The sequence below is a fragment of the Cardiocondyla obscurior genome, linkage group LG08 (genome assembly GCF_019399895.1).
Source record: "Cardiocondyla obscurior isolate alpha-2009 linkage group LG08, Cobs3.1, whole genome shotgun sequence".
Taxonomy (NCBI): Eukaryota; Metazoa; Arthropoda; class Insecta; order Hymenoptera; family Formicidae; genus Cardiocondyla; species Cardiocondyla obscurior.
The window spans coordinates 3,081,282-3,107,267 of NC_091871.1; the positions used below are offsets into that span (position 1 = coordinate 3,081,282).

Below are 25,986 nucleotides of genomic sequence, written 5' to 3' on the forward strand. Positions count from 1 at the left end.
TGGGTACTTCCACATGCTTATCAATATCTCGAATTTAGCTAGTTCAGCAGAAAAGTTGTTTTGCAACTGTTATAACGATGGTGAATCTAATTGGCGTATTCTTATTATTTTGGTAGATTAAGATGCACGGTAGTGCCTCGCGCTAAGTATAAGCGCAGCGCATTACCGTGTTTCTTATACGAAAGTTAAGAGCATACGCCAATTAAATTCACCATCGTTATAACAGTTGTAAAGCAGCTTTTTCTGCTTTTTTTATGCTTTCTCTCGGTTAGTGGCATTCAGGGATATTACTTTAACAATAAATTAGATTCAATCCAACACAGCTTTTCTAAAATAAGACTTTTATATTTATTTTTTTATTTATTCAATATTTAATAATTTAAAAATTTGTATAGTATTACTGTATTATTAATATTACAATATTTTACTGCACTATTTGTTTCTCACTTTCACCAGAAGCAATAAACAACTGTTCTCTCGTGGACGACATTAATTTGAACACTACCGGAATTACAGTCAAAATGGGATTCTTCTTTTGTAGACATCGTATCCAAGATAATAATGAATCTTTTGAAGATGTGCCAGTAGCACACATTGCAAAATATATACCATCACTTTGTTCATGGACCGTCAGTGGAAAAGTTATTTCTCTACTTTCCCAGAAAGGAATTTTAATATTTGAAACATCTGTAAAATTAAATCAGTATCAGTATTTTTCTTTTAAAAGATCTTACCTAAATATTTAAACAATTAAATACCCAAATAAAATATTTATTTTAATTTAAATTAATAACCAATTTAAATTATTTACCATCAATATTAATTTCAACCTTCTTTATTTCTCTAGCTGTTCCTTTTAAAATAAAATAATCTATACATTGATCTGCAACCCAAACTGTATATGGCCCTTCAACATAAATAGGAGTATCAACAGGTTGCCTTTGCAATAGCTCCTCCTGCAATCTACTCATTGCAGACACAATCCAGGTATCCTCAATGGCTTCTTCCACATCCTTGGTATCAAAGTCTGTAACTTCAGATTGTACATCCACACTGGACATCTTACTCATTGCCATTCTAGCAAGCACCTGTGGATCTTTAGGTGCTGGTCTAGAACAGGGCCAAGGATTCAGGTGGGCAAACTTGGGCATCCAGTACATCATTCTCCAAAATTTTTTCAATGGCAATCCATGCTTCCCAAAGATGTTCAGCAGCTGATCCTGCATCTCTTTGTCCGGCATCACACAGTTGTCTTCCATCTTAGAAAGTACATCAACGGCGACGTTTTGTTGCAAGGGATAGTGTAGGAAGATCGTCTGATAATAATTGCGAGGGACAAACTTGCCTTTGGGTAGCACGTCCAGTAGCTCTTTGTACACTGCCAGGTCCCGGTTCGCGCCAAACTCGTCTATGTATCTTAAAGCGATCCGAATAAACTCCACATGGCCGTGTCTCATTTCATTCTTACTTTTGTATTGACGGAGGACTTCCAGGTAGCTCTCCTTCTTCTTTTCTTCCACGTTTGCAAATGCGTGGAGTATAATATCCGACTTTTCATCTTTCTTGTCATTTTTCTCATTTCGCTCTCGGCTCGTGTGAATAGCACGGCTGAACGATCGGCCCTTTAGTTCGTACACCGGTTGCCGCAACAATGCGGTGACATTCGACGCGAGAATACTGCGGATGATCCGCGAAAGCATGTCGACGATAAAATATCCTCTAGCACGTCATATTTGGGCAATTAATCCTAGTTTCGTTCATAAAATTCTCGTGTCTGTGAGGTCATGGTGCGCTACGAATACATGTAACCACCCAACCTCACTTTCGTGTTCTCTTTTGCGTGCCATTTTGGATTGGCCCAAAGCTTTGAGATTTTTAAGAGACTTTAGATGCGTTCGGCAAATAATCGCTCGATGAGCTCTTACATCTGATTGGAACATTCTTTAAGATCTGAATATATCTAGCAATGAAATGCAAGAGCTCACTGAGCGATTTTTTGCTGAACCCACCAAAGCGAAGTCTGACGTACTCATTTTGGCATTTCGAGGCAGAGAGCTCAACTGGTTATCGCGGCTTTTACGCGTACAGATGCAGAGGCTCGTCCGTGTGAAGCCAGGCGCTTCAGCTGCCGTCGGATAGAGAAAAAGGCCAGAGCTATACACTGTCTGTCCTACTCTTTCGCGAATCGATCTGCGATAACTGCTGGCGACACCGCGAAAGAGTAAGACAGACAGTATATAGCTCTGGCCTTTTCCTTTATCCGACGGCAGCCGAAGCGCCTGGCTTCACATGAACGAGCCTCTATATCTGTACGCGTAAGCCACGATTCCCAGGTGGGTTCTCTGTTTCGAGGCTCGAGCTCTCGGTCTCGGCTCTAATTCTAACCCTAAATGTCGAGATTTTCTTCATTTACGTGCTCTTACACCATTATTTATATTCAATAGCCTACAATATTAATATTTTATAAAAAACAAAAGTAAGTAAGCGAACAATTGATAATTGTAATTTGATATTTGGCAATGTTCATCAGCCTGTTTCACGAGCATTTAATAATTATAATTACAGGTACAACGTGAAATTATCTACTTGAAAACATTTTAAATTAGTTACACAATAGTAGTTGCTTCTATTTGAAGTGACAGTTATTTTATGCGATTAAATATCTCCGATTATTGGACATTATGTCTGGGAAAGGAAAGCAGAATTCCAAAAAAGCTCTTGTTAAGATACGCGAATCTGGAAAGATTGCACAGTCTTCAGCGGTAAGTTCTGATGCAACTGCGGAAACGCCAGAGCCAACGACTTCTCAGTTTCTTCTAAAAACAGTTGACAATAGCCGAAATCTGCCGAGATACACTAGCATCTTAAAGCGTTCGGCGGAAGAAGGTGTCGGAATGGAAGATCTTGATATACTACAACTAGAGCTTGAAACTCTTTTGTCTGCAGTTGTTGTACGTCATCGCACACTGCAAGACGAGATCGCCAGTTTGTCCTCAGCAGAAGAACGTAGAGACAGAAGATCGAAAAGTAATAAAAGTTTATCTTTACTCGATAAAAAAGCGCGCGGTGAAGAGAAGTTTAAGACAAAGGAAGTCAACACTAAGAGTCAGTCACCTTTACACACGAAGCTTTTTAAGCAGAAAATAGTAGGGAGTTCAACCAGTCAAGTACTACCAAATTTACATGAAATTTCGAGAGCTGAAGGATCCAAATCTGAAATACCAATTTTACCAAAAAATGATACACCTAACAAATTTTGGGCGTCAGTAGATCCTTATTGCACCGACATCATGCCTGAGGATATTAAATTATTGGAAGAATTAATCACTACACACAGCGACATAAGCGAATTCAAAAAGATTCCGTCTTTGGGTCGTCATTACAGCTTAATGTGGGCACATAACGATTTACTACAAGAGGAAGACGCGGCTAATCCAAATAGAGAAAAGAAAAAGACTCGTACAGATATGTCACATCTGATATCTAAAGGCGATAAAAAGACGAACAGCATTGCGGGGCCTCTTACTCAGAGATTGGTTTCTGCACTTTTGGAGGAGAATGTGTATGTTGCGAATAACAACATCGAAAATAAATTATTCCGCGATGGAGATCAGCCCGTTTTAAGAGACTTGACTATTCAGAATTCCATGAACTTGGAATTACGGATGCACAAGGAATTAGTTGATCAAGGCCTGTTAGAACCTGATGCACAAAAAAAGAATCAAGAGGATGACGAGATTCTTGCAGAAATTAAAAGATGCCAACAGGAACTTTCTGCATTATCGAATCATAACGTTATGCAACTGGAAAGATTATTAAATCTGGCTCATGAGGAGAGCAAACGACAAGCATTGAAAAGAAAAATTAACATTGCGGATAACGAGGTGATAGACCATTACAAGAAATTAACCTTGGCGAAACAGAGAAAAGTACCGTTGACGAGGAAAGATCAAGAAAAAGCATGGACATGTCTCCGAGAAAGAGAAAGTCTTTTAGAACAATTAAATATTACTAAATAATTTAACGATAAATTTTGAACTAAGTAATTATTATAAAAAATATCTACTGTAATTTTTTTGTATTATGAATATATAATATTGCAAGTCATAATTTATCTCTCATTGAGAGATTTAGTGTACTAAAAAATTATACGAAATATATAGGTCTATTTAGTAACCTATATTAAATTTTAACATACAAAAATAAGGATGTCTTACATGTAAATATATATTACAAATATTATAATAAAAGCTAATTTGTGTAATATAGGTTGAGAATCCTTAGAATAAAATAAAAAATTTCGAATTAGAATAAAATCAAACATATTTTTAGCAATATATTATATAATTAATTTTAATTTCTGATATCGAAAATTTTAAGTTTTAATAATTAGACATTAAAAAAAATACTTTTCACTAAAAGTTAATTTTATCAAAATAATATTCCATTATTGTACATAAAAACGTTGTGTGCTACACTTATGTCTTATAATTACTAAATCGAAATACAAAAGCATTTAATTTTTCCATAATATTTGCAATTATTTTATATAAGAAAATTATTGTTATATTTTTTACCCATTAATACCTTTATTCATTGGGTCGAAAAGGAAATAGCAGATATTTTAAAATATTCATGATTTTTCCATGGCGATAAAGATGTTTATTCGGTATTACTGTACAGTTTTTCTCTTTTTTTTTTTTTCGTCAAGAATTATTTCCATAAAGTGCGTACACGACGGCACAACAATGATGAGTTCTTTAAATAACAAATAAATCCTCGAAAAGTTCCTGTCACATAGGATATTTTAACAGAGAACATGCTTATACGGGTACGCAAGTGAAGTTTGTCGTTTTTTTTTTCATTTGTAATTTCAACTTTCAATATCTTATTCATTAATTACAAAGAAATTCAACAATGTGAGTTATATGCTACATGAGACAGTAGGCCATGAAATAATTATAAACAAGCTAAAGGCTTGGACAGGGTTGGGACGGTCCGTACAATGACATGTTGTAGTTTCCATCTTTTGTTCATTGTCGCGCCGTCGCGCCCTACCGAACCATGAAAAATTGGAGCTTCTCTAATGATTTCATGGCATTCCGCGCAACCAGAGACAGCCGCCGTCTCTAGAATTAGAGGACGCTGCCTCGGCAGTGACGCACTAAAAACTATATCAGCAATATTTTATACGGATATTGTGGATTAGAAGGCGAATAAGAGCAGGAACGCCATCATAAGACAAAATAGACCCATAGCCTCGGACAAGGCAAAGCCCAAGATGGCATATGAGAATAGTTGTTGCTTCAGGGAAGGATTCCTGGCGTAGCCAATGATTAATGAACCAAATACAGATCCAATTCCAGCACCTGAAATAATTCATTAATTAAGGAACAAGTGTTACGTAATAAAACGGATAATTTTATTAAAAATATCAATACTTGTGTCAAACATATTGTACGTTCAAAAATTCTTGATGAGGTATTTTTTAAATAATTTTAATATTTATTAAAAGGTGCATTACATAATTATGTATATACATCTATAAATATTATTTAAACTTGAAGCTTACTTCGAGTTTGCATCTATATACGTTACTTAAGTTAAGAATTACGTGCAAAAAATAGGATTATATGCTGGTAGTTTTACTTCCATGAAAAGGGATGTGACTGATGGAATCGGGTTTAAAGGGCAAATAATATGAGGAACGCTATCATGAGACAAAAGAGACCCATTGCTTCAGATAGCGCAAATCCAAGGATAGCATAGTTGAAAATTTGCTGTTTCAGGGAAGGATTTCGTGCATAGCCAAGTATTAGGGACCCAAAAATCAAACCAATTCCAACTCCTATAATACACATTTAATTATTTACGAAAATTTCTTTTTGTAAAAAATTTATAAGAATCTTAGAATTAAATTCTTTTCTTTTTTTTTACTTACATAATATTTAGAACAATATAATATTATAAAAAAATCAATTGTTTTAGACATTGTATAGACAATGAAAATTATAACATTAACAGAAACAATTTTAATCGTGCTGTATTAAAAAAATGTGCAATTTTGAGATTTATTTTTAATTTTCACAACCGAAATTTTTTTTACGAATTTTATACATTTTTCTCAAATTATCATTAAAGACATTAAACATAAAATACAAAAAGCAAGAACTAGTAAACCTAAAATTATTTATATTACATTTGATAAAGATCGGAAAAGATTCTTATATTTTCAATTCAAATGTCTTATTGACTTATTATACCATAAACTGTTATTAAAATATATTTTTATATATCACTAACGTGTTATTTGGTTTTTTAAATACTGTTATTACAAAATATTCTTTTTAATAATTAATATAATATTTTTGCAAATACATACCAGATCCCGCTACTCCTACGGTAGCAGCTCCAGCACCAATGAACTTTGCAGCCGAGTCAATGTCACGACTGACTGTGGAAGTTTGGAAGCTACGCACAATAGGTGACTGCACAAAGTTTAATAATTAAGTATTACCAGTATTTTCACTTGTTATATGCAAAATATCTCACAACTTGTATATTTAATAACATATTTTGACCAAACACTAAAGCAAGTATACAAAAATGTTTCGACTATAATATTTTTTAAACGAGAAGCATTTGTTGTAAACTAAAGTCTGTGCAGACAATATCATGCAATAATAAAGATATGAGTAAAATTATTCATATCTTATGAGTTAATAATTTATTTATTTCGAATGTAATTATTTTTTATAATAATCGAGTATAATGACCAATAATTTCCACATTATCGTTTATACATTATTCATTATTTAAATATTATAAGACAAAAAAATTACATTATTAAAATATAATTTATAATGAATAAACAGTAGATTATTTTATTTACCTACTAAATATTTTTCATTTAAAAAGTATTACTACCTTGACACTTTCCTATTAAAATTTTTGTTTAATTAAAAAAAAATTTTTTATTAAAAAAAAATGTCAATTAAATAAAACAACATTTAACAGACTATCAGTCAATTTCCCAAAGAATCTAAAAATACATACAGACACACACATACGCGTAGCTATGTGAAATATCTGTAATAATTCATGACTGACAAAGTATTCAAATTTCACTGAATTTTATTAAACACAAATCAATATTTAATTTTAATACCTAATTGCAGCGTTAACGTTTAATTTTAACAGAGAATTGTTGCACAGCTTCAATGATGAACTTTGCTCACCAAGGCCAGCGAGTAATTTATATATTCTGCTTTATTAATTATACAAATTTTCAGCTTAACAATATTAAATTGCAAGACCTCAAAATCTTCATCTCGCACAACAACGTTCGTTCACTTATGTAACCTTAATCTCGAAAAGTTATGCAATGTACGGGGGAGGAAAAAAGTCACTCACCAAGTTTGGTGCCTGAATTTGATTCTGCTGTAAGTACTGGCTTTGGTTGATCACGGCACTGCTCAGCGGCCGCAGGTAGGTCCTGGTGCCGGATACCAGCTACATCGAGGCAAAAAGGTCGCACGGGTGAGAGAGAAAAAAAAAAAATGTGCACGAACACAGCTGGGTCATTATATAATATACGTGCATGTAGAAATTTTCGTCACAATTTTCTACCGCTCGTGACTGAGTTCTCTTTCTGTTTCTACTCACGGTGGACTTAGCGACTGGCGCAAGGAATCGGCTGCACGCGTACATGATGACGTTCGGTGTGATGCGGTCTCTCACAGGACGCTACGTAAAGTGTCTGGAAAACGGAAATTCGCACACGGTCACAGAAACCAGCAGCGAGACTTCGTCCACCACCGTAAAGCTAACTGCTAACGAGAGAGCCGCACGCATCAATTCGTTTCGGTATAGATTAGCTAGACGAGCGCGCCATCTAGGCCGCGAACCTTTCTAGGAGTTCAAATATAAAGGCTTGAGGACCCTCCCACATTGGGCGCACCACTGTCACACTCGCACGGCCATCTAATCTAAACGATCTATGGATGACACGTTTATCTACACCGATTTATTGAAAAAAAAAAAAAAAAGAAATCTTCTGCCTCATTACGCAAATTAGACAAAATTATGACAACCGGACGCAAATAGCTGGTCACATAACCCTCACTCGTTGCTGGAAACTCTACATGAACCAAAGTTTTAGTTAATTCAATCGGAAGTTCAATAATCGAAAATTTAATTAAAATTATTTCACACGAAATAAAAGATTAAATTAATTGAATTTCGGTAAAAGCAGCTCTTTATCATCGGTTAATGACTGCAAATATACGTGCGATCGTACATAAATTCGCTGCTAAACGTCGAATATTACGTAACATCTCGGTGCGGACGTAACGATGAACGAATACATTCCTACGCTAACGTAGCTCTAAAGCTAATCTCCGATCAATCTCGCGCTAAGTTAAGGCGGGTAAGATAATGTTAACGCTCGAGATATCTTGGCGACAAATGCCGGGCGGCGAACTCTTGCATGCTACTGTAAAAAATGGCCTCTCTCGCTCTCTTTCTCGAGAACAATCGACTCTAAAAAGACGACCGTATGAATACACGACGGGGTCGTTAATCTTTGACAAATATTAGAACGTGCACGAGACGCAGACCTTCCTTTTTTTCCAGTAACTGCTGTACGAAGCGTACAGCAGAATATTAGGACAGAATACTAGGACGGAGTGCCGCGGGTCGTAAGATTGATCTTTTTTCACTTACTTGGCGGATACCAAAGTGGGTGGTGGCACTTTTCGAAAGCGCAGGTGGATCTGATCCTTGGAATGTCAAGTCGAGGACGAGCAGAGGCGAATGTACGCAAGACAGCCGCGAAAGATCTACTCGTTTCGACTGTGAATACCGCGAAGGGACGAACTTCACCGTACTATCGATGGAAAGACTTCCGTACGATGCCGCTGAGTGTTACCACGCGCCCCGATCGTATTTATCGACCAACCGAATTTAGCCGAGCGACCTCTCGTCTGTTACAAACCAGTGCGCGCTCTAAAGGCCGTATTACGCGCGCTGAACGTCGGGCTTACGATCGATCATTTTAATTGCGGAAAGTGGATAAACTGTTGAAATCTTTGAGATAAGAACGATAGTTTTTATTTCTTTCTTTTTTATAACTTTAGAATGTACGCGGAAAGAAAGCGGAAAAAGTATTGTCGAATTTACGAGCTGTTCTTGAATTCTTTTCGAGAAGCGACCATCGATGTCCAATGAGAGCTCTGCTTTTTTAGATGTTACATCAGTCGCGAGGGGAAAACGGAGTTCTTATTGGGGCTCGTCACTCGTCGCATTCGGAGCATTGACGTTTACGTAGCGCGGATTGAAATGTGGAGTCTCCGGTGGGAGTTCGCCGACTGTGGACTGTGGTCTGTCACGAATGTTATGACGGCAAGCGATATAAATACGGTGTCGACGGACTTTACAGGTTGAAAACAACTTGCAAAGATCAGTATTGTCACTACTGATCGAGCACCAAAAATGCTTGGAGACGGAAAAGCGAATTAATTGTATTTGTCGTGGCCAAGAGTCGCGAGAAGAATTATAAGAATAAGATATATCACGTAAAATAGTAGGGTTTTATTTTAAAATCTTGCTCAACAATTAAGATGTGGAAGCAATCCAAACTGTTGTACAGCAGATGCACAGTGCAAGGCAGAAGGGTTCTGTCTCGCAGCTTTAAAACGGGAGAAGCGACAGCGAAAGAGGCCAAAGCGGCATCCGAGGATTTGGAAAATGCACTTCCGAAGGAAGCACGAGTTGTTATATGCGGTGGCGGAGTTATGGGAGGTGCAGTGGCATACCACTTGTCACTCATGGGATTGGGGTCAGAGACTATTTTAGTAGAAAGTGGCAGGTACAAAATCTTTTTTTTTATATTTTATTCTATAATGCCTTTAAAAATATACCTACATGCATTGTTAGCTTATTAATAGGTTTACATTCTCAATTTGTTATGATACTAAGATATTTTTTAATCTGCTATCAGATTAGGAGGAGGAACAACATGGCATGCATCAGGATTAGTAGGAGCTTTCAAGCCTAGTCTAACACAAGTAAAACTTGCTCAAGATAGTATTGCCTTGTACAAGGAATTGGAGAAAAAAAACCTTCCAACAGGATGGAAGCAGTGTGGCAGTCTTTCATTAGCACGAACAAGAGACAGAATGACATCATTTAGACGAATGAAGGCACAATCTGTGTAAGAATTTAGCATATATGACAATACTGTCACTAATGCTTGTGGTTTAATGTTGTTAATATCTCAGATCACGCGATATTGAATGCCACCTGGTTTCACCAGAAGAAATTCGAGATCTCTGCCCATTGTTACATGTTGAGGATTTAATTGGAGGATTGTGGATACCAGATGATGGTGTTGGTGATCCATATCAGATATGTTTGACATTGATTCAAGAGGCACAACAAAGAGGTATTGTAATTAGAAAGTTTGGATAATTGAAGAAGCTTGATTATAGATAATCTTTAAATTAAATTTGTTTATACATGTTTTTTTTTTTTTTTTTTTTAATATTTAGGTGTCACAGTATTTGAGAATTGTGCAGTTACAAAAGTTATCAATCAAAACGGTCAAGTAGAAGCCGTAGAAACAACCCATGGTACTGTCAGATGCGAACATTTTATAAATTGCGCTGGATTTTGGGCGCGGAACGTGGGTAAACTCAGTGAGCCCTACGTCAAAGTAAATATAGCAATACTTGAATTATTTAGCACAAAAATTTTTTTTACATAAATTAATATCTCGTTGGTTATCTAGGTACCGCTCCATCCAGTGGAACACTATTATTTACACACTAAACCTATTGCCAATTTAGATCCAATGACACCAGTTATACGCGATTTGGACGGATACATTTATTTTCGAGAGAACGAAGGGCGATTATTAGCCGGTGGTTTTGAACCGGTTGCAAAAGCAGCTTTCGAAGACGGAATTATTCCTGGTTAGATATAAATAAGAAATTTTCTAGAGAATAAATTATAGCAAAATAATTAATTTTACTTATTAATTTACTTACTTGATCGAATAAATTAGTTTACGAATTATTTAGACTAATAATTGCGGTTTGTGACTTTTACATTTTTATTTTCAGAAAGCACGGATAAACGATTTTTGCCAGAAGATTGGGATCACTTTCACATTTTACTCGAACAGATGTTGCACAGAATTCCAAGCTTAGGAAACGCAATTCTGGAGAGACTCTGCAACGGTCCTGAAGCATTCTCTCCAGATTGCAAATGGATTGTAGGAGAGGCACCGGAAATACGTAATTATTATGTGGCCGCCGGAATGAAAACGGTTAGTTAATTAACTGATTAAGTTTGATCGTATCGATCCCCCGAAATTCTTCGATATAAATGATGGTATTCTAAAGGTCGGAATATCCGCCGCTGGCGGAGTCGGTCGCGCAACGGCGGAATTGATTGTTAACGGCTCGACTTCGTTAGATATGTACGAGTTAGATGTCTCGCGTTTTCTCGGGCTGCATAACAATCGCAAGTTCCTACGTGATCGGGTGCGTGAGGTGCCTGGAATGCACTACGCCTTGCAGTATCCACATCTTGAATTCAAAACGGGAAGGAACCTAAGAATGTCGCCGATTTATCCAAAGCTTAGAGACGCAGGCGCCGTTTTTGGTCAAGTCATGGGCTACGAAAGACCATCCTGGTTTCAACCAGATGATGATTGCGGTAATTTACATATATTATGTTAAAATTCAGGATTTACTTCTCGTATTATAAATATTTTTTTTTTTTTTTTATTTTATACTTTATTGTTAGTAGACTTGGAATTTCCTGATGGTTTCCAGAGATACAAAATAGCTTATACGAATACTTTTGGTAAGCCACCTTGGTTTGAAGCAGTCGGCCAAGAATACGCCGCTTGCAGAGAAGCGATCGGTTTAAGTGATTATTCTTCCTTTACTAAAATCGATTTATGGGTAATTATCGAAAGACTCACTCTTTCTGTCAATATCTTTTTTTTTAAGTATGCAATAAAAGATATTAACATCTTACTTTAATATTTCAGTCAAACGACACGGAAGTTGTGGATTTATTGCAGTATTTGTGCTCAAATGATGTAGACGTACCTGTGGGAAGTATTATTCATACCGGTATGCAAAATGACCGTGGTGGTTACGAGAATGATTGTAGTTTAGCGCGAATTGCATCGAATTAGTAAGTTATGATAAAGAAATTTATAAATTTTTAAGACAATTTGTTATAGATAATACAATTGAAAATGAATCAATCTTTGAATATAAGAAAAAAATAAAATTATTATTAAAATATATTTTTTTTGTGACATCTTTTTGAATATATTAATTTTAAAAGTTAATAAAAGTCGCTAATTTTTTTTACTATTATTAGTAACTCTGATCACTTAACATATAAAAAAATTAATATATGAATACATACAGAATTTTTTTCATTAGTTACATGATGATTGCTCCAACTATTCAACAAACGCGTTGCAAAAATTGGATCCATCGTCACTTGCCAGCAGACGGATCCGTCGCGGTGTCAGATGTCACATCGGCATATACTGCAATTTGCATAATGGGACCGGCCACCAGACAACTGTTAACTGAATTGACAGACATAGATTTAAATCCAAAGAATTTTCCGTTTTTTACATTTAAGGTAATGTAATCCAAGTAAAAAGTTCAAAGTACATTATTGTTTTTCGGTTTTTTTTTCTTTTATAGGAATTGGATGTTGGACTTGCCAATGGTATTCGTACAATGAATTTAACCCATACTGGAGAACTTGGCTACGTTTTGTATATCCCAAATGAGGTAAAATTCTCCAAATAACTCGAAATTGAATAAATATACCGTCTCTGCTTTTTCGTTATATTGACGTTGAAAGCACATTTTTAACACTTATTTTAAGCTTGCGGACTTTTTTAAATTTTATATTTTTAGTTTGCACTGCACGTCTACACAAGACTAATAGAAGCAGGAGCGAAATATGGAGTAAAACATGCTGGTTATTATGCGACGAGAGCATTACGTGTCGAGAAGTTTTACGCATTTTGGGGACAGGACTTAGATACTTTTACTACTCCTTTAGAATGCGGAAGATCCTGGAGAGTAAAATTTGATGTAAATATTACCGGATTAATATTTTATAAGATTAAAATTTTATATAAAGATCCAAGTTAAATATAAATTTATATGAAATTTTTATTCTGCAGAAGGAAGTTGATTTTATAGGTAGAGATGCTCTTTTGAGACAGCGCGAGCAAGGAGTCAAACGTAAGTATGTGCAATTACTGTTAAACGATCACGATCTTGAGTTCGATACTTGGTGCTGGGGCGGCGAACCTATTTATCGAAATGGAAAATATTGCGGAATGACAACGACCACGGGCTACGGATTTACGTTTAAAAAACAGGTAAACGTCTCTTACTTGAAAAAAAATTGCAAAATCCACAAGAACGTCACGAATATTTGTTCCTCTCGAAATAATCTGTTGAACGACTTATTTCACAGGTGTGTCTTGGATTTGTGCAAAACTTTGATTCGAAAGATCAACCGCAAGAAGTAACGAATGAATATATATTATCGGGTGATTACGAAGTTAACGTCGCGGGCATTATGTATCCTGCAAAGTGTCACTTGCACAGTCCGAATTTACCGACTAAATTCCCCGATAAGGAGAGAGATGCTTATCACGCCACTCGCGATCAACACTCTTTATAATATCTCTCGCTTAGATAACAATAACTTGAAAGTTTGTACAAACGATGTATATATAGCAAAAGATTGAATAAATCCTTTAATAAGTATCACTCAGAAGTTGCTACATCGAAAAATTTAAATGTCACAGTAGAAATTTTCCAGGCAAAGAATCATATGAATAAATTACATTCATCGGGCCTGTCATTTCTCATATCATTATGTAACTACTCCTTTTAAAAAATTGTATCTATATATGTATTTTAGTATCCTAGCCTATATGTCACAGATTTCAAAACGTATCGTATACTTAAATAATAAGTTTCTAAAGCACATGTTTTTTTCTACAAGTATGTCTCATATTACATAACATGTTCTGATGCTTATATACCTTCTCTTGCGAATACAGATTTGCGATAAATCGTACACATTCGTGAGAAACGTTCATCATAGTTGCATCTTTCGTTGAACACCATTTGTTACTTTTATGAACTTTATGTTCCACCACGATACACTTTTTTATGTATATACTGACATTTGCATGTTATGTGTATAATGTCATTTATATATAATACACACAGTGTGAAATACATTTTCCGAAAGACACGTTTAATGAGGTGTATGAGGTTTTGCTCCCCTTATAATCGACGTTCCTTCTTATTAAAATTCTAACGCAATAGTTAACTCACTTATACATTATATAAATCAGTGCACACTTATTTACGATTATTTAGCAGCTACCCGTCTTACAAATTTAACGCGATAGTACATTTATTCCTACATCAAAAACTTTTTACACGCAATATCCAGTCATTAACTTTCATTTTTTACTGTACTCACAGTAATAGTTAAGTGCAACACTCTATCACTCTGGAATCTCTGTCTCAGTTGCAGGCACCTGTTTTTGCACCATGCATGATCTAGCAACGGATTCGAATAGCCTGGAACAGTAGAATAAAAAGTTATACTTCACGGTTGTACATTACAAAAAAAAACTTGTGTGCTTAAATTAATATTTTTTACGTAACTAATTAATACACGATTTATCGGCTATAAAAATTAAATTACTTTAGCATTTAATATATCGGCTATAAAATATATAATATCGGCTATAAAAATTAAATTACTTTAGCATTTAATATCTATAAATAATTAGAAAATGATACTTACTTTTCAATCTCCGGCGCGCAATGTACAAATTCGTGTGACCAAAACTTATACGTTGGATTTTTAATCAGCTCGATGAATGTGATAAGGAGTCCCCATGGATGCGGTCTGTTTACAATCAGTCTTTCCAGAAGAACCCTCGTTATTTGTTCCTGTATCGCTTCGGTGTTTGCTTCAGCGAATAGATACAGAATCGTACAACTGAAGTAATGCGTGTGGCTGTTAGGATACCGCAATTGATTTGCTATGGCGTTTAAGAACAAATATCGGCCTTCAGTATCGAGGTCTACAGCCAAATTCTGAAAGATATCCATGTGAGCGGAATGCGCAATTGTAGACATGTTCGGAGCATGGCCTTTACTACGAATGAATTGTATAGCCTGCGTGCCTACATAAAGCACTAGAGCATTCATTAACTGAATGTTATAACGTACACCAGCCTCTTGCGATACTTGTAAGTTGCTACGAAGTTCGGATAGAAAAGTGACTGGCGCACGAGCCTTCAAATAAGAATCGAGTTCTTTCTTGAAGGTTAACGGCTGAATTGTAGACGCAAAATTAGTCAAAACACGCGGCGCAAGCGCTATCTCCTGCAGCATGTCGACCTTTAAGTTTGGCGTAAACGGATCGGGTAGGCGCATATTTCTCGGAAACGCACTTAAAATCAAATTTCTCATTTGTATGCAATTCGGTGGTATCACATCGCAAAACCCATAATGATAATCACAAAGAAACTCCGGAAAATCATGTAACAGTACAAGCAACACCCGTAAGGTTCCTTTGTATAAACTAGTTACGGGCTTCGCCAATTCCGCATTTCGAAGATAAGGAGCGAGGTATTTGAATAAATCTATAAGGAGCTGTGCGTACATTCCCCAGCACTTTTGCTGTGGCGTGATAGCCAGCATGCGGCCGATGAAGACCCGATGCGAAACCAACTCTAACCAAGCGTAACAGAAACCTGATGCCTTAGCCGGTCGCAAGATGTGCAAGGTATGACAAAAGGCAGTTAAAACTTGGAAGTTTACAGCTTCCAGAACTGGTTCGGGTGCACATAACTCCAAGAAGAGCATGATAAAAATTCTGTGATATGGCAACTGCTGAAAATCAGCGCCACGTATCTCATGATCTTGCAACAGCACACCAGCTACAATTCCAAGAACCTTATTCAAGAGATTGATTTTGGTATGCGTATTAGTAGCGTCACCTGAATGTTTTACTAGTAACGCTACAAGACGTACAAATGCGTCCAATGAGTGAAAGCACTTTGCACGTATAATCGAAGGAGCTAAGCCAGTTTCTGATAAGGTTCGATAGCAAAGGTCGACGCACATCTGTGTGCTTAGTTTAAAGAATCTCGTGATGAGATCGTCGGTCTTAAGAATTCCATGGATATTCATTTGATGAACAAATATACTGAACGCCTTTGTAGGATCCCGTGCATATTGCGGATTATGATGCATTTGAACCCACTCGCGCAACAGATATTCCGTCTTATCCATCAATCCAGGTGGATCGTCGAAATCACGAGCCTGTAAAACGTATAATATATATTTAGAATTTATGATATGATGATCGTAAAGCATATTTTGTACTTTTGTTACATTCGTCGACATCGTAAATAATTTAAAAATATTTCTTGCGATTAATGATGCCGACAAATGTCGAGAAATAATCGTAAACGCAATACAAAATTTCAGAAATAGCCTACTTAGATCGAATGAATTTGAACAATCTACTTACTCTCACCTGCAGGATTCCAGAATGAATATGCGCTGTAGGCCCTGCTGGAGCTCTATCTACCAATACACCGGAATCGTGATTGGCACGTAGAGACTCTACTAGGTTTGTTAATCTGTAGAGCGAAATTCTGAAATAAAATAAAACGTGTTATTTACTCGCATTTAAATAACAAAAGTAATATATTATATTTTTTTATAAAAAAATCAAGAGATTTGTTGTTGATTGACGATATTAATTCACTCATTCTACTTATTTCGTACTAAGAATAATCATCAGTTTTATATTGTATCATTCTTATTATTTGTACAATTAATTCTTATTATTTGTACTGTTAAACTTTTTTTCAGAAAGTAATATTGATAATAGTACCCTTCTGGTGGTGAACGGTGATGCAACATGCGAGCTAATATCTCGATCGTATGAAATAAATCTGTTTCGGTTACATGGGTTGCCTGTCTCTCGTCAATTAAATACAGCTGGACTAGCTGCATGGCGAATACCGTTGCCAAGCCATTACCTGATTCTATAGCCTGTGCTATAGCCACGTCGTACTGCGGAAGACTAATCAAGTGTGATCTGTAAAATAACATCGTTTTTAATTAATATTAACTTTCATCGTTGTTTGAGAAATAGAAATATATTTTATATCATACCTTATGAGATAGTCTACGGCTTCGAAGTTGTATCGGTAATCTTCTCGGCATTCGATTAGACAACGAGTTACATGTTTGTTAGTCCATTGCATACCGTATGCTCGCGGATCTTGAAGACATTTCAATATACGTAGATGCAATTCTCTGTACCGTTGTATTAGATTATCGGAATCGATAACGCCGGTGTTGAACATGGGTCCATCTAGTAAACCTTCAACGGCCTAGAATATATTGTTAATTAGTTCTGTTCATGCTATAATTTTACAATTTGAGTGAATATTATTTTTACTTGTGTAACTTACTTTTTTTAACAATGTCATAGCGGCATTAGCATCTCTTGATCTTCTTGTAAGTACGATCGATTCCAGAAGACTGTGAAGAATAGCGTGTTGCGGTGGTGGCGCGGCAGGTAACATAGCAGCCAACAAGACTTCAACTTCTGTTGCAAGTTTTTCCAACATAGCACCCACTTCGTCATTGCTGACCGTTACGGTTGCGTAAGCTGCTACTTGCTGCGCCGTAGCAACTGCCACCGCAGAATTGGGTGTAAAAGCAGTAAGAGGAGCTTCCTGTAGGGCATAATACAGAAATAAAAAATTAAAAAATACGAAATTTTATATCGGCAATTTTTTATATATATTAATGTAAGATATAAATCAAATAATCCTTACAGAAATAGGTTTCGGAATAAATAGCGCTTGCGTATCCCGTTCGGAGAGTGGAAGAAACCCTGGAATATTTCTTGCAAACTCCTCGTATACGGCCATCTGTTGAGGCGTTACGCTACCCATTTTCAACCTAATCTGCTCCGGCATCCTCTCGGCTTGATATTTAGCAAGGGGATCACAGTATCTTCTTCCTTCTTGTCGGGCAATTTTTCGCAATTCAAATTCATTCAACAGTCGTTTGTCCATTTCAGGTATTGCTTTCTCAATAGCGGTTTTTTGTACAAATGCACACGCGAGTTCCATGTTGTCAGCCGCGACTACATTTGCCGCTTGTTCGACAAGTTCTTTCTGCTGTTGAGTCGGACTGATCAACGCTGGCAGAAAAGCTTGTTTCAAATTCGTGCTAATCGATGCTAGAATCTATAGGAAATGGACGAATAATTAACACATTGATTAAATGGTATTGTCAATTTTCGTTTTTATATAGTGATATAGAAGTCTTTTTTTTTTTTTTTAAAAAAAAAAATTTTCTTTCAAAAACTATTTTATTAAAATGTTAAAAAATTTAAACTAAAAACTTTGTAAATTTTTTTTTCTTTAAAAATATTAGAATATATATTTTTTTTAACAGAAATAGAATATACTTATAAAATATGTTAACGTAAATAATGTTTTTCACTTATAATCTTTCAATTACTTCGATTTTTATAATTTTATAATATTTTAATATAAACTTACCTGATCACGACATGTAATCATAGCCATACCGGCAGTTAAATTGCGCACCATGTGACGAGCAGCTGTACGCATTCGTACTTCTTCTGGATCTAAGGCAAAGTCTTTCCTCACAATTTGCTCGCTGGTTGTAAGAGCAATTTTAATAGACCTATCCACGACAGGGTGAATCCATTCTTGAATTGCTCTCTCAACCGCCGGGCGAATGTATTGTTTCAAATGAGGATGCGTTTGAAACAGAGGTAACTGAAACCCATTTTAGGTTAAATTACATACGCATAGAATATTACATACGATTTGATTTTTCTATATTAACATGCAGTACTCCATCATTCCTAGCATTCGTAATATTTGATAAAAATAAAAACATTTCGTGTAAAAGAATGAATTTTTATATACCTGATTGTTAACAGTAATATGTTGAGATATATTAGCAATGCCGGTTACAGATATATCCATGTAATTAAATCGCGGCTCAGGTGGGCCGGCTGGCAATGAAGGTGTCGTATTTACAGGTGGGGCAGTTTGAGGATTAATGGTGCTACTCGTCGTCGGCCCAACTAACTCTTCTATAGGTCCTTGAGTTTGTTGTTGATTATTAGTCGTTTCTGTTTTTTTATTCGGATGTGACAGTTGATATTCTAGATTACGCAATTTTTCAGGATCTTTCAAGTAAATGACTGGTTTTAGCTCCTACGTAAAAGCCAAAATTATTTTTAATAAATGCATGTAATAGAAAATATTTGTATATAACTGAAATAAAATGAATTAATAGTACACTTACTGCAACGTCGATGCTTAGATTCTTGCAAAGTACTTCGATTTCAAACTTTAAATTCAATTTTAAGTCAGGTTCCTGATGGAGCTCGGCTAAAACGTTCATAATCGCCATGGTCCATGGATTAGGTGGTCGGAAAACACGACTTTTCGCACAGCTTTCAAGCACTTTTGCAACAAATGGCACTACGTAAAGAAGTTCTTGCTGCCCTTTGTGATACGCTTCAACGAGTAAGCTTTTTAGATCTATATCTATCTGTAAGATAATTAAAATATAATAAAATTCATATTATACGATATACATTCATATTTGCATGATAATATACCTGTAAAATAGGTCTATTTCTGCCAAGCGTTAACATTCCGAGCCAATGTCCTAAATTCTTCAACAATGATCGGTCAGAAAAGTTAGCTATTCCTTTGTCACTTCGTAAAAGAACCTAAAATAAAATAATATATACATAATAACTTTATAATTAAAATAAAATAATTATCTATAAAAAAAATTCACAAAATTAATTTTACTCACTTTAATATTTCGAAACGTTTCTCTCGTGACCATTTTATTCACTTCAGGTAATTTTATGCAATCCAAAAAGTTCGAGTATAACGCATGAAAATTTAATTCTATGCTGGCACGCTTCATCACTAAATACTGCGCCATCCATGGCCAATATTCTTCCGTAACAATTTCACGGATCTCATCACATTTTTGTTGCAGATTTAACTGACTAAGATTATTGAAAATAAAGGCAGTTTTGTCTTGCAAAGCTTCAGGAGGTGTCGTAATTTTTTCCTCTTTGTCTGTTGCAACAAGCAACGTATCAATATTAGTCGCATTGGCAACTGAAGGCATAGAAGGCTACGGAAATAAATATATTGTGTTATTTACATACAAAATAAAATTTTAATTATTTTATTTAATTATTATTTAATTATTTAATTATTAAGAATTTTAATTATTAAACTTACTCTAGCCGAGAGAGACGTCGTCGGGGTTGTAGATGGTTTTGCTTGCGTAGTGCTAGTTGTGATAGTAGTTGTAGTCATAGTTTTGTACGGGGTTGTAACTGGAGCGAGCATTGCCGCTAAAGTTTTTGGACCTTGTGGTCTCGATGGTGGTTCTTGTCCTTGTAATCCATATTCTATATATTCGACTAAATGAGGTGGGAATTCAGCGAAATGCGGAATCGTTCTAACGTGCTCGCAATAGGTTTGATATTCTTTCAAACGACTTTTAAACCGATCCAAAGCTGTGATTCCGAAGTAATACATTTTGCTGCCTTCTGATTTTTTTAGAGCATCAAGAACAAATCTAAGAGCTAATCCAAGTGTCATGTAACTATTGACGAGACCCCTTTCAATGATTCCGCCAAACAATTGTGCAGTTATTTGCAACTCCTTTTCTGGATACTGCGGAAAAAATCTATATTCTTCAAATAGATTTCGTAACATGCAATTAAACACTTCTCTTTCTCTTCTGATACCAGAGTCTTGAAACTTTTTCAACATATCAAGTACTTCGTCAATTGATAAAGTTGGATGAGGTGGATGATTGTATATACGTTGAAAATAACTATTAGCTTCGTCCTCGACCTCTTTGGAGACATTTTGTCCCATATCAGGAAATAAATTGGAAGTTTCCGGCATTCTTGCTTTTTCGATACCAGCTGGTGGTCCAAGGCGCCCCAATCCACCTATCGTACCACCGGGAAGTACAGACGGTCCTTGAGCGCCAACCGGACCCGAATGTAATTGCGAAGACAATGGTAATATAGGAAATGGACTTGGAGAAGGGCCTATAAGTCGAGAAGGAGATCCGGGTGCCGAAACCAGGGGACCTAGTGCGCCAGGCAGATTAAACGCGGAGCTACTTGGAGGACCAAGACCAGTACCGAGGCCCATAGAAGCAAGACTTGTACTAATATTGCCAAGAGGATCCACTTGTTTTGAAGAAAACAGCTGTAAAAAAACATTAACGTAATTAATTATTATATACGCATTAAGTAGAATTTTAAATTAAATTGCAGTAATAGAAAATTTATTTAAATTAAAGTAAAGTAAAAATTAAAAGTTAAAGTAAAAATAAGTATTTATATCTGTTAATAAAAAATAAATATAGAAAAAAAGTTAATATACTTGGCTTCCCAAAGTTGCTGGATTAAAGGGCTCTAAACCTCGATGTCTCAAAACTCCTGGTGGTGGTGGTCTATTCATAGTACTCTTACTCAACATTAGGCTGCAATTCTGCACCATTGTCATTATTAAATCCGAGAGTTCTTGAGAGACATTTCTACAAAATGCAATAACAGAAAAATCATATGTAATTTTTATTATGTAATTATAATTATTGACGAATTGCATAAATTAAAAAAAAAAAAAACGTACCCGGCACAAACTTGTAAACAAGCTAAAATTGTGGTGAGTGTTTCTTGTGGTAGCTGACTGGCTTTTGGAACAATAGTATCTTCTTTGATACCAGGACCCATAACTTGAGGACATCGCCGTTGTAAAAATTTAACACATGCGGCAACAAAAACTTCTCCGTGATCCCTGATCTTGTCTGTTAACCACTTTTCCAACTTCAAATACTCTCGTCGGGAAGCTAAACAGGCAAGGTCAATGACGAATGGAAACGATTGTGAATTAAGTAAAGCAGACAGCGCTTTCAAATCTTGCGCCACATCCAATATTCGTGATAATCTTGTCTGATCGTGATCACCTCGCGTGTACCAATCTGCCATGGCATGCATTATAAGTGTCTTTATTTTAGGATTATTAGCATGCCATGCATGATGCAGTATCACAGCAGAATTCGGATGATTGCCGAGAAAGATCGGTAGTAGCGTAGTAAACATTTCTTGTCTCAATAATGTAAAAGGTGGATTTATTTGCAGCAATGCCAAAATAAGCACGTCTGGGCAATGTTGAATCGGCCATTTAAAGAGCTCCTGCACAGGGTTGTATAATCCTCTTTCAGCCATGTGTAAAAGCAACTCTATCATGTTGATTGATCGCCATGTTTGCGCTTCTTTGCTATCACTCTCAGGAGCCGCTTTCAGTACATCTACTATCACTGTATGATAGTGATGATCAGCGAAACAAAAAATATCTGGACACTTGAGAATTTGCTGAATCAAAGAAAACTGGCCTTCTATATTTTCCCAAAACCGATAGAATAACTCAACGGGAAATTCGGATATGTATCCCGGTGGTTGCTGTAGACCTAATTTAAGACCCGTAATTAATAAATTTAAGCCTTGTCTATCTTTGATTAGAAACTCTGGATGATCTAACTTTAAGATGACTTCGTTCCAAGACAATGTAGATTGCTAAAATGTAAATAAATAATTATTGGAGATGTATTATTTATTATTTATTGCTATAAAATGTGTAAAAAAATTTTTTTAATTATAAAGATATAGCACTTACTATCTCTTTCACTGTTAAAACAAATACTTCAACGTTCCATGTTGTGGGAATGATACTGTCTGACGGTTTTTCTTTATTAGAATCTTGCGAAGTGGTAGAGTTACTCCAAAATGTTTGCAGACTTCCCGTATCGTCGAGATTGCTGCATGTACGTGCCATTTGTGATAGCACACGCGCTACACACGCTGGAGATATCTCCCTGGCACCCATTAATGCCGATCGACATTCTTCTATACTACTAGTAAAGCTATATCCTAATTCCATAATTAACTCTACTAAAGTGTTGCTATCCTAAAATTAAAAAATAAAATTAATTTATTGTGCAACTTACAAATTATTGAAAATTCTATAAATAAATATTTTACTACCATTTGAGTGACAGCCATGTTTAGCTCGATTTTGAATTGTAAAGTTTCCTCGTCTTCCGGATACAGAAATGGTGCTAACACTACAGGTACCAGTTCACGAGGAAAGTCACGCCGCAAGTGTTTAAGAAATTTTTCTTTCGTTTCTGCAGGTAGGTTGTATAGATTGGCAGTATGAAAAGCCTGGCTGAGTACTAGATGAAGAACCTGAGGCAATGAGTCGTGCAAACCACCTTCGTGATGTTTATTACTTGTTTCAGAATTTATGTAATTCTTTATCAACTCAAGCAGTTGCTTCTGAGTGTGCTCTAAGGCTAAAACACGAATTTCAGCGTTTTCCGAATGCTGTAACGCAATTGCAAACGCAACTTCCTGTACCAAAGTCAAGCCAAGTGTTTTTTTCAAATTGATAAAAAACTTTGGAGAAGGATTCAATGACTGAAAAATATACAAAAGTATTTATAGTGTATGTACATACGAAGTGTTAAAGCCAAAAATGGTAGATCATAGAAATTTGAAACAAAAAAGCGTACTGTTTTATAAAAATTGAAATGGTATTGAATAATTAATTAAAACGTCGGAACAAACGAGTTTGAAAGTTGTGGAATGGACGAAATAGACGACGGCGAGAAAATAGGCAGAGTCTGCGAACAACAATAAACACGCGGCAGGAGAATGTTTTTCGGCGTCGTATGTCGCGAGCACATCGTCACTTTCCGATGTATCAGTTATTATATCCAATCAACAATTTTCAAGGCATTTATTCGCCCAAATGCTTCAATTAACTAATCAATTACCATTACACATTTTGCAAAATAATATACGGTTCTTATAATTTATTTAACTTTCGGCTTTAAAGTAGTAATATAGATAATTTTTTATAAATACCTTTTGATGATGTAAAGGATTATCTATAGCAAAGCACAAAGTAGATATAAAAGCAGGTTTGCTCAATAAGCTATTGCACTCCTGTTTCAGTAACTTTGCTTGAAAATAATCTTTCGCGCTCGAGTCTAACAGCTCACCCTTGGAAAAGTCAACACTCGAGATTAGATCGCGCAACAAATGACGATCTGCCTCTAGACCATGCCACTGCACCAACTGCGAAAAAATCAGAATTAGTCTACAATCGTTCTGCATTTAAATTTTGGTAGCTCTGCACACAATGCATTAATATAACATGTATATTGATAAATGTTCAAATAAATGTTCAATGCTTCAATACTCGCATATTTATACTCTCACAATAAATTAACAATTTGGAAGGAAAAAATCTTGATGATAAAAGAAACAAGAAAGAATAAAATGTACTTGTGTATGTAAAATGTGAGCGAGAGAATAAAGAAATTTTTATTTATAAAGTTAAAACAATAAAAAGCAAATATCACCTATATGTATATAAACAAAAAAATTTTTTAAGTTCAAGAGATACATTAGAGGATAAATACAGTGGATATTTCGATATATTTTTTGATATATGAGTGTTTCAATAATAATACAATCTAATGATATATATGTACACTGTGCTCCATGAGAAATATATATTTGATATTATGTGGTATACTGGTAAGATCAGGGTTGAAAGAAGCACACAAACATCTCGCTTGTACCTCTCAGGAATCTACAATCAGCAAAGAGGAAAAGTGTAAGAGGAAGTGGGGGAAATAGAAGGTCGCTCAGAACTTTCGAGAGGCATATGAGACAGAAAAGAGAAATTCATAAAGGTGAGGAAAGGAAGAAAAAAGGATGATCTGAAAAAGCAGGAAGTTGGAGGACGTAAACGAGCACATGTCGAGCGTTCCGATGGAGATACTTACACCCGATATTTCCCGGCAGCTGTCCTCGAAATTTTTCTTACTCAAATTTGCAACCAAATAACTGATCTGTGACAAAGTAAAAGACAACGAGTCCAGGTTCATAGTTCCATGAATACGACCTCGAAAGCTTCAAACGCGTTTGAAGCTTTCTTCGGTATCCACGAGTTGCCGCCGCCGCCGTCGCTGCCGACGTCGCCGCTGCCGCTGTCGCCGTTGCCGCCTTTGATTATCACCACCACGTTAAAAGTACGAAAGTTACATTGGCGCAATCCTACGGCCAACATCGGGATTGATATTATTAAGATACGGATTTCACAGCAACGTCATGGCGAGCACGACACGGACGAAGAAGGGAAATCTCATAAAAACACACACGCACACACGTAACTAGTCTCGGTTCGCCTATAGATCAGCCTCTGTCCTTTTCGACTGACCGTTGTGGTCGCCGGCGGTAAACAGGATTCGCGATTCTCCTTGCCGATCCCGCACGCGCACAGCCTCACTATCCCTTACACTGCGCCAAGTGTCGTCACCGCCAGTATGCCGTCTCTTCGCGGTCGGATTCGTCCGTCATGATGGAAAAACTCTTGGGATCAAGCTGCGCAATTACCGTGCGAGATTCTTGCGTTTTGAGGCAGTCCAAGATGATGTAAAATAACGGCACGTTGTTTCGCTTTTCCCTCTTTCTCTTTGTCTCACCACTAATCGGGACCCGAATGCTGAAACCATGGACGTACGAAGGATCAACTCTGCATGCCCATTGTCGCCGTCTAAGAAACTGAAGCCACGATAGTCGGAAAGAGAGGGCGAAAGATGAACGTTTGCGTCTGCGCGGACAAAAAGAGAGAAGAAGAAAGAGAGAGCCTTGAAAGAGATGCAAAATGGTAGATCCTATACATTGGCGCCTTCAGGC

General features: G+C 36.2%; 5 protein-coding genes across 6 annotated transcripts; 2 read left to right on the forward strand and 3 right to left on the reverse strand.

The window, feature by feature from the left end:
• Positions 1–324: 324 nt before the first annotated feature.
• Positions 325–1,860, reverse strand: Ecsit (evolutionarily conserved signaling intermediate in Toll pathway, mitochondrial). The gene is made up of 2 exons (XM_070661259.1): positions 812–1,860; positions 325–687 (listed from the first exon to the last, which is right to left on the reverse strand). Exons 1-2 carry the CDS (start codon positions 1,698–1,700, stop codon positions 425–427), a joined length of 1,152 nt encoding a protein of 383 aa, XP_070517360.1. The 5' UTR covers positions 1,701–1,860; the 3' UTR covers positions 325–424.
• A 362-nt stretch (positions 1,861–2,222) lies between these two features.
• Ada3 (transcriptional adaptor 3) lies at positions 2,223–4,603 on the forward strand. The gene is made up of 2 exons (XM_070660977.1): positions 2,223–2,476; positions 2,566–4,603. Exon 2 carries the CDS (start codon positions 2,682–2,684, stop codon positions 4,017–4,019), a length of 1,338 nt encoding a protein of 445 aa, XP_070517078.1. The 5' UTR covers positions 2,223–2,476; positions 2,566–2,681; the 3' UTR covers positions 4,020–4,603.
• A 36-nt stretch (positions 4,604–4,639) lies between these two features.
• On the reverse strand, positions 4,640–8,925 carry Atpsync (ATP synthase, subunit C). Its single transcript, XM_070660978.1, has 5 exons — positions 8,725–8,925; positions 7,666–7,759; positions 7,414–7,512; positions 6,383–6,488; positions 4,640–5,369 (listed from the first exon to the last, which is right to left on the reverse strand). Exons 2-5 carry the CDS (start codon positions 7,708–7,710, stop codon positions 5,206–5,208), a joined length of 414 nt encoding a protein of 137 aa, XP_070517079.1. The 5' UTR covers positions 7,711–7,759; positions 8,725–8,925; the 3' UTR covers positions 4,640–5,205.
• Positions 8,926–9,123: 198 nt separating this feature from the next.
• On the forward strand, positions 9,124–13,826 carry LOC139105082 (pyruvate dehydrogenase phosphatase regulatory subunit, mitochondrial). Its single transcript, XM_070660976.1, has 14 exons — positions 9,124–9,868; positions 10,001–10,213; positions 10,281–10,444; positions 10,551–10,714; positions 10,790–10,973; positions 11,124–11,329; positions 11,406–11,721; positions 11,815–11,972; positions 12,062–12,210; positions 12,468–12,675; positions 12,741–12,830; positions 12,960–13,139; positions 13,232–13,432; positions 13,531–13,826. The coding sequence occupies exons 1-14, from the start codon at positions 9,621–9,623 to the stop codon at positions 13,738–13,740; spliced, it is 2,691 nt and encodes an 896-aa protein (XP_070517077.1). The 5' UTR covers positions 9,124–9,620; the 3' UTR covers positions 13,741–13,826.
• Positions 13,788–25,837, reverse strand: Not1 (CCR4-NOT transcription complex subunit 1). Of its 2 annotated transcripts, none has more exons than XM_070660970.1 (19): positions 25,074–25,837; positions 24,145–24,357; positions 23,260–23,694; positions 22,892–23,182; positions 21,848–22,791; positions 21,599–21,752; positions 20,432–21,421; positions 19,989–20,321; positions 19,786–19,899; positions 19,467–19,715; positions 19,082–19,375; positions 18,686–18,928; positions 17,951–18,367; positions 17,582–17,848; positions 17,280–17,500; positions 16,996–17,202; positions 16,633–16,753; positions 14,887–16,415; positions 13,788–14,657 (listed from the first exon to the last, which is right to left on the reverse strand). In XM_070660970.1, exons 1-19 carry the CDS (start codon positions 25,173–25,175, stop codon positions 14,582–14,584), a joined length of 7,200 nt encoding a protein of 2,399 aa, XP_070517071.1. In that variant the 5' UTR covers positions 25,176–25,837; the 3' UTR covers positions 13,788–14,581. The 2 variants fall into 2 exon arrangements, with proteins under 2 accessions (XP_070517071.1, XP_070517070.1); XM_070660969.1 differs by having other exon boundaries at positions 16,627–16,753; positions 25,074–25,836.
• Between the last annotated feature and the right edge of the window lie 149 nt (positions 25,838–25,986).